The 7,939-nt window shown below is 40.8% G+C and overlaps 1 protein-coding gene across 3 annotated transcripts; it reads left to right on the top strand.

Annotated features, from left to right (window-relative positions):
- Nucleotides 1-338: 338 nt before the first annotated feature.
- Nucleotides 339-6,773, top strand: LOC122347602 (ETS translocation variant 5-like). Of its 3 annotated transcripts, none has more exons than XM_043243004.1 (12): nucleotides 339-488; nucleotides 1,734-1,867; nucleotides 2,009-2,096; nucleotides 2,210-2,257; nucleotides 2,457-2,507; nucleotides 4,100-4,223; nucleotides 4,312-4,599; nucleotides 4,950-5,239; nucleotides 5,512-5,574; nucleotides 5,716-5,954; nucleotides 6,039-6,140; nucleotides 6,301-6,773. In XM_043243004.1, the coding sequence occupies exons 2-12, from the start codon at nucleotides 1,820-1,822 to the stop codon at nucleotides 6,535-6,537; spliced, it is 1,578 nt and encodes a 525-aa protein (XP_043098939.1). In that variant the 5' UTR covers nucleotides 339-488; nucleotides 1,734-1,819; the 3' UTR covers nucleotides 6,538-6,773. The 3 variants fall into 3 exon arrangements, with proteins under 3 accessions (XP_043098939.1, XP_043098936.1, XP_043098938.1); XM_043243001.1 differs by having other exon boundaries at nucleotides 6,039-6,146; XM_043243003.1 differs by having other exon boundaries at nucleotides 344-488; nucleotides 1,790-1,867; nucleotides 6,039-6,146.
- The last annotated feature ends 1,166 nt before the right edge of the window (nucleotides 6,774-7,939 follow it).

Here is a 7,939-nt window from a genome sequence, read left to right as displayed (position 1 = left end):
AGCGTGTTTAATCTCGCCTAACCTCAAACTCGAAGCTTTTATTTAAAACACAAAAAAAATATATATATAAATGACAGTCGGAGAGGAGAGCAAGTTCAGAGCCCCGAGCTCTCGTCTCGCTTCTGGCCCTTTAAAAGTCTCTTTGCGGTGGAGAAACATCTGGTTGTTGAATGAAACCCAGCCATTCATAAAAACAGGAGAGAGAACCGCTCTGATTGGCCGAATCCAACTTCATAATGGCATAGGTAATGCGGGGGCAGCTATTGGTCAATTGCTTGAATGACGTGAGGAAGCGACCAATGAGCGTGAGCTGCAATGTTAAGCCGACGCTCTCGGAAAAGCAGGCGATCCCATTGAGAAAATTTCAGTCGCGTCAAGCTGAGGGACAGCGCGAGACCCGTTTACAGATCGCAAACGCAGAGTGTTTTTCTCTGGGATTTACCAAATCACTCTTTTTTTACACAAGCAGAGGATTTAATCACCGCTGGGTGAGTATTTTCTGCAGGATGCTCTAGTTTTTTTTTGTTGTTTAATTGTACGCCGACGCAAGTTTCACATTTTGCTTGAATTTTCGCAAACTTGTTTTTACTCCAAACGCCGCGTTTAGTTTTGCTGGGTCGCACACGCCATTTTCTTTGTGCGCATATTTGGCAACCATTTCCCCGCTGTTTGTTTTCTCGTTACTTTTTTCTGAACTCGGCAGCGATCGCAGTCTGACTTCTGCAAAATTCATACGCGGTTTTGATGAAGTGCCTCTCGCGCGTTTGGTGTTTTTATGAATGGAGCGACTGAGGTTTTTTCGGGGTCGCGCGCACGGAGGATCAAATTTCACTTCATTGAGAAAAACAAGCGGCGGAGGGAAGAGCGGGAGGGAGGGGGAGCGCGCGACGATAATGGGCGCTGGGGAGGAGGAGGAGGAGGGATTGAACTTCTTGAACTCTTTCCTATACCTGTTAACTCGCGGTTGTAATGCTATAATCTCGATTTACTTATTTAACGGCTATAGTTTCCGATGGCAGCCTTTATTATCGCCAATAAAATCTTTAAAAGCACAAACTCCCCGTTTTCAGTACGAAATGTGCAGACGCACGTTCCTCCTTGTTTTATAAAGCTCTGATAAGCGTCAGGAAGCAATAATGTTAAGCGATGGATGTTTAATTAGTTCTCGGTCCGGAGAGGTTAGGCGGTGTTGGCTGTGAGGTGTTTTCTCGGCCTGACGGCTGTAATACGGTTTTATGGCCTGAACACTTGCGTCAGGGAAAATAAACACACGTGTGTGATGAAGCATGATGGATAGCTCGGGCTTCGTTACTTTATTCCTTAATTTCCAACGTTTAAATCTGAACCTCATTCGTTCCAAGAGAAGACGCCGTTTAATATACATGCTGCGTTTTGTTTTTCTAAATTATTAATTTAATTTAGACTCGGAGAGTAGTCTCATGGGCAACAGATGGCACTGTATGGTTATGTAAGGACCCCCATCTGTACCGTGAGCCTTAAATGGTTCGTGTGAGCGAGTGGAAGTGGTCTGCACTAATGCAGCACACTTCATCTGAGATGAGAGTGAGTGTTACACAAACAAACAGGCTAGCTGAAGCTTTCACAGATCAAAGGGACAGTTGGTCCTGGACTGTCAGGACCCTGGACGTTCACTGACAGCTGCATCAGATCCTGACAGAGCGCGTTGTGTGTCTTTCTCTAAGTGCCACTTTTCTCGGCTCTTCTTCCGACAGGCGACGATAACACCCCCCTCTCTCCCCGTTTATTCCCGTTTTCCCTCCTGCTGCAGCCCCTTAGGCCGCAGTGAGAAGCAAGCGACATGGACGGGTTTTACGACCAGCAGGTCCCTTTCTTGGTGCCCCCCAATGTAAGTCTCCGCTTCGACTCATCATCGGGCCTCGTTTTCTTCTTCTGTGATTTTTGTAATTCGCACGTTTTACAAAATATCAATCCAAATTGATATCTCCCTTTCGAACTTTCATTATTTGACACTCTTTTTTTCATACAGAAGTCTCGCATGCAGGAACCGTCTTGCAAGCCGTTTAATGACCGAAAAAGGAAGTTTGTTGACACCGGGTTGGCGCAGGATACAGAGGGTAAACAAATGAACATGCAATCAATCCACCCAGATCCCTCTAAAGCACATCATTTAACCCAGGCCCAAACAAATCAGCCTGTTTATTCACAAATCAATCTTTGTGTCCCGCAGAGCTCTTTCAAGATCTCAGCCAGCTACAAGAGATTTGGATAGCAGAAGGTAAGGCAACAGTCCTAAGCTCATGGTTACGTTTCATAACTGCTGTTAAAACTCAACTTGGTTGGCAATGCATCATGCAGTCGTTGATCTCCGGAGACATTACGGCACATATAAATATACAAATTATTTATATTCGCTTTTAAATGTTTCATTTATTTTTATAAATAATTCAATTTTTGTTTTCCCTCTCCATGTGCAGCCCAGGTACCCGATGACGAACAGTTTGTTCCAGATTTCCAGTCGGATAACTGTGAGTGCTCTTTGGATATTCATGCTGAATAACCTATAGAACCTGCCTTTATGAATTATAGAAACCGTCTTTAAATTAGAGCAGCAATTCTGGCACCTTCCTCCTTGAAGCGAAGAAAACCAGTTGAATGAATCTCAAAACACTGCATTCCAAATGTTTCTGTGCCAAACCCGACTCCTAAGCATGGGTTTAAGATGCATGGGTTTGTGTGATGTGTGTGTGTGTGTGTGTGTGTGTGTGTGTGTGTGTGTGTGTGTGCGCGCACATGTGAGGCCCATGCTGCCGCTGCGGTGCTGTAACTCATGGCAGCCTCCAGCTTGGTGACATTTTAATGGGGCTGGATCCTCGGCGCGCACACACTCTGGTTATTATGTGCTGGTGAACAGTGCTCTGGCTGTTTCCCTTGTTAGTTTTTCTTCCCATTTGGCTCTGAATAAGTCCGATTGTGTGCATTTTCTATGGTGTCAATGGTGTTTATTGTAGAAGGTGAATGCACATGGATGTGTTTGCATAAAAATTGTGTGTGTGAGAGGGTATGTGTGTGTTTGTCTGGCACAATTCCCCTTATCTGGCATCATGCCTGTAGCTCTCACAGGCCTCTCTTTCACCACAGCTGGGCAGTGGGGCCCTTTTTCCATAAGGGTCACGTGATAGTCTGCGAGTTCTAACTCGCAGCCTCCTTTTCTAGAGGGAAAAGTCTTTTTTTCCCTTTCCCCTCCTCCTTTAAAACGGAGTAGTTGTAGTAGTACAGTACTACATATTCATCAAAAATCTGAGACCAAATGATGATAGGTTATACTACCGGTCAAAAGTTGAAATAATTGATTTTTAAAATGTACCCAAAGCTGCACTTCTTTCTTTGTTTGTCTGTTTTTAAATTAATTTTTTTTTAAACAATAAAATGTAATAAATATTAAAACACGAAATAACTATTGCATTGGATACATTTATTTTTTAGCAGCCATTACTGCAGTTTGTCACATGATCCTTTATAAATTATTCTAATATCCTAATTTGGTGCTCAACATTTTTTTTAATTGACATTTATCAATGTTATAAATGGTTTCCATAAATATATTAAGCAGTGAAACTAGAAATGAGAAAAAGAAATTAAAATATAAAGTATTTTATTCGGAAAATTAAATTTTAAATAATACAATATTATTTCAAATAAATGCAGAATCTGCATTTATTTATATGCTGAATAATGCATTAATGGTTGTAATGTTAATATAAATGGTTGAGCACTGAATAAAAATTATAATAATAATAAAAAAAGCACAGAGTCACTATATTAAAATTATTTCTGAATGTTATACCTACACGTAACTTGCTGCTAAATGACAGAAAAGAAATAAATGACATTTTACAGTATATTAAAGCAGAAAACGGTTCTTTTAAATTAACATTTCAAAATATTACCGTTTTTACTGTCTATCAAATAAATACATCCTCAGTGATCATAAGAGACTTCATAAAAATCTTGATTATTGTAAACTTTTGCCTAGTAGTAGCATTAAAGAACTGTGTTTTTGTTAGTATTTGTGAGACTTTGACATTGATTTAACATTTTTTCTTTTTTTTCTTTCTAGTGATGTTCCATGGACCCCCTCAAACTAAAGTAAAGCGGGAACTGAGCCCAAGCAGAGAGTTTTCCCCATGTGGACAAGAGCAGAGACTGTCTCCATATGGAGAAAAGTGCCTATATAACTACAGGTATATATTTCCTATCCTTCCCTTCTGCTCATTTCACTCGCTCCTTCTCGCCGCATCATATTTATTCCTTTCTGTCATTCCATTTTAGTGCCTTCGACAGGAAGCCATTTGCTTTTAACAAGCCACTCACTCCTCCTTCTACTCCGGCATCACCCTTTGGCTCCTCCAGCAGAACGGCAACACACCCGGTGCAAAAAAGAGTGATGCCACCAGCCCAGACTCAGACACAAGGCCCACCGCTATTACTTGGTCCCAACCAGAGCTCCACACCTCCGCATCAGAGAGCACAGACTCCACTGCACAGTCAGAGCCCACCTTTTGCTGTGCCCTGCCCACCTGTCAATCACTCGGATGCCTCCTACCACACGGACCACAGGTATGCACGTATGACCAGTTTTGATTCCGGCGCTTCATATTCACTTTTTTGGGTCACCGTGAACATTTTCTAACCTCATTTCTATCTTTAACTCCTTGTTGAGCTGCTCGTGCCTGTTAAAAGTGCTGTAATCGGCTCAGGTTGAGCCTTTCATTGGTGTCCTCTTGTTAAAGATGCCACACTGACCTGGAAAACTGTTTTATATTTATCACATTCAGGTCTCCAGGTTTAACTCGTGGAAAAAAGAGCCTTAACACCGGACTTATCCCTTTGACACTAATGATCTTAGTTGCCCTTGGTGTTGTGAATAATGCCATCTCATGTAATCTTTTGCTTTTCTCTTTCGCTAGGTTCCATCGGCAGCTTTCTGAGCCCTGTCTGCCTTTCCCACAGTCCGATGGCCGCTGTCAGACACCTTACCCCCCGCAGACCCGTGGCCATTTTCCCAGACACGGTCGCCCCCCTTATCAGCGCCAGATGTCAGAGCCATTGGTGCCAATGCCTCCTCAGGGATTCAAAAAGGAAATGGTGGATCCCTGCTACAATGAGCAGGGTTTGCAAAACATGGCACCTCCTCGTGCACCGTTGTTCCACCAAATGTCAATCAAACAGGAGCCCAGAGACTTCGGCTATGACTCAGGTAGGAGTAAATCTGTTACTGTACATTGACGCAGGGTCTTGACGTTTAATGCGGGGCATCTGATCTGATAGACACACAATTTCAAACTTCTTTATATATTTATATTTTTTACTTTTTTATCTTTTACTTTCAAACTTTGTGTAGTTTTTAAAACTTTTTAATGGGGTTTCATAATTAAAAAAAAATCTAAAATTGAACTAAAACATATGATATTGTATTATTTAATGTAATTATTTTTGTCTGACCGTATCATTTCCTCTATTTTCTTGCAGAAGTACAGAACTGCCAGTCATCCTTTGGCAAATCTGCAAACTTTTATGGCGCCAATAGTGAAGGTAAGACATCTATCAGTTTAGTTTCATCCACCCCTACTTTCTCGAGGTGCAGATGATTTATTAATAAACTGTTTTTAATTCGTATTATATAAACATCCATATTAAATTCGCCTTTTTTCCCCCCCTTGGCTGCGATTGCAGGTTTTGGGTATGACGGAGAATCCCACCTGTATTATGACGATGCGTGTGTAGTGCCAGACCGCCTGGAAGGAAAGCTGAAGCAGGAGGGTGGAGTTTTCCGGGAGGGCCCTCCCTATCAACGACGGGGGTCTCTACAGCTCTGGCAGTTCCTGGTCACTCTGCTGGATGACCCGTCCAACAGCCACTTCATTGCTTGGACTGGCCGTGGGCTGGAGTTTAAACTTATCGAACCAGAGGAGGTCAGTGTGTTCGTAAAAAAACAAATGGCTTTATAGACCATCTCTTTAGCCAACAAGCAGAATTAACGCACCTGTTTTCAAAAGGTTGCTCGCCGATGGGGCATCCAGAAGAACAGGCCTGCAATGAATTATGACAAACTGAGCCGCTCCCTGCGCTACTACTATGAGAAGGGCATCATGCAGAAGGTAAAGGCACGTTCCCGTTCCAATGTCATTTTTCTTTCTTTCTTTACCGCAGTTCCTCATTATCCGTAGTAAGTCAGATCCACCCCATTAAAAAAAAACATATCAGCTTTTCTCATAAGTGTTTTTCTAAGTCGTGTCTCTTTGTTTTGCTGATATGCAGGTTGCTGGAGAGCGGTACGTGTATAAGTTCGTGTGTGATCCTGATGCGCTCTTCTCCATGGCGTTCCCTGATAACCAGAGGCCCAGTCTGAAAGCAGACCCGGACGGCCTGCAGGTTCCCGAGGACGACACTGTTCCGCTCTCACATTTTGACGAGAACAACAGTGTCCCATATCCAGGTGATGCCAGGGACCAGTGCTTGGTGGGCTCGTCCTTCCCTGAAAATTACACTTTCTGAACCGTTTCACCACCGACGGGGCAGACCAGAAGAACTCTAAAATCCTCGCACTCCAAATGCAGCTTATGTCAAACTGTAATCGCTCAAATGAGGAATGTGTAGCGCCTGCTGACAAGTCTCTAGACTTTCTTGCCACACTTTTGTTTTTGTTTGTTCGTCACTACACAGGTTCCATGATGGAAGTTTTTTTTATTACAAACAAAAGAAAGAAAAAAACTAAAAGGGACACAACAGTATTTTCCTAGTGTAACCTATATATATATATATATATATATATATATATATATATATATATATATATATATATATATATATATATATATATATATATCATAGGTTATATATATCATATATAAATATAAAAATAAGTGTATATTTTAAAATATGGCTTTTGTGCACTGCTTTCTTTGTGTATCAGGCCTGGTGTCTTTTTTTTTTTTTTTTTTTTTTTTTTTCTTTTCCTTCCTCCTCAAAGCTCTGCTTTAGTGAGATTTGTAATAACTTCTGACGGTGCATAATGATGCACTATTCTGTCATTTATCAGAGTGTATATAGCTTTGATTATAATCTGGAAAAATGCACAATTTTTCTCCAGCTGGCCAAGTAAAATGCTTTATAACTGTTGAGAAATCATTTCAATTGCTTTTGTAATTTTTATGGATATGGGGCTGGGTAGATTTGGCAAAAAAATAGGGTAAGGGAATTGAAAAGTGAAATCTATGTATATTATGAATATATTTTTGCAAAAGCTGAATTGAATTGCATTGTATAAGCTGTACAACAGACTTTTTATCTCTTTTAATCTGTTCTTTTGGTATAGTGGTGTGTGTGAAATTGCAAACCAGCTCTTGATGTGGGGGAAAAAAATCAAGGCTGAAATGCCAGATCCAGGATCAGTGATGCTTGGGCAACCTTTAACAGTTTACCAAAGGATTATAGCAAGCTGTCTGATCTCTGCTCAGTAGTAAACAAGCATGGCAAGATGCTCTTTCCACCTTCACTGTCATCCTTATTTGTCTGTACTGGGTACAACAGACCCCTAGTTCTGTTTCACTGTGGATAAAACGGTTGTCTCATTTGTCTTTTGAAGACAATTTCTTTCATTAAGGATTTTCAAGTACAGTTTTGGTGTACAATTACAGATCTGTATTTTCTAAACTATAAGGTACAGGATAAATAAACATCCATAAACCGATATGGTGGATCTTGCATTTTTTTTCCCCCCTGTGTGTTTCATTTTAATAATCTAACTTGAACAAGGTAAAATTTCTCTTAATCTATTCTTATGAAGAAACTCATCTTATATTTTTATATTATATTTTATATTTTTGCAGTTAATTTATTGTGTTTAGGGTTAATTTGTTGTGTTTAGAACAGTGGATGCTTTAAGTCCGTAGATACT

Source organism: Puntigrus tetrazona, chromosome 6 (genome assembly GCF_018831695.1).
Source record: "Puntigrus tetrazona isolate hp1 chromosome 6, ASM1883169v1, whole genome shotgun sequence".
NCBI classification, from domain to species: domain Eukaryota; kingdom Metazoa; phylum Chordata; class Actinopteri; order Cypriniformes; family Cyprinidae; genus Puntigrus; species Puntigrus tetrazona.
This window is presented reverse-complemented; position numbering and strand designations above follow the sequence as displayed.

Bases quoted from the DNA above. Each gene is read 5' to 3' on its own strand.
- LOC122347602 (XM_043243001.1), top strand. From the start codon at position 1,820: ATGGACGGGTTTTACGACCAGCAGGTCCCTTTCTTGGTGCCCCCCAAT. The intron at 1,868-2,008 runs GTAAGTCTCCGC...TTTTTCATACAG, and splicing joins CTTTCTTGGTGCCCCCCAAT to AAGTCTCGCATGCAGGAACC. The intron at 2,258-2,456 runs GTAAGGCAACAG...CTCCATGTGCAG, and splicing joins AGAGATTTGGATAGCAGAAG to CCCAGGTACCCGATGACGAA.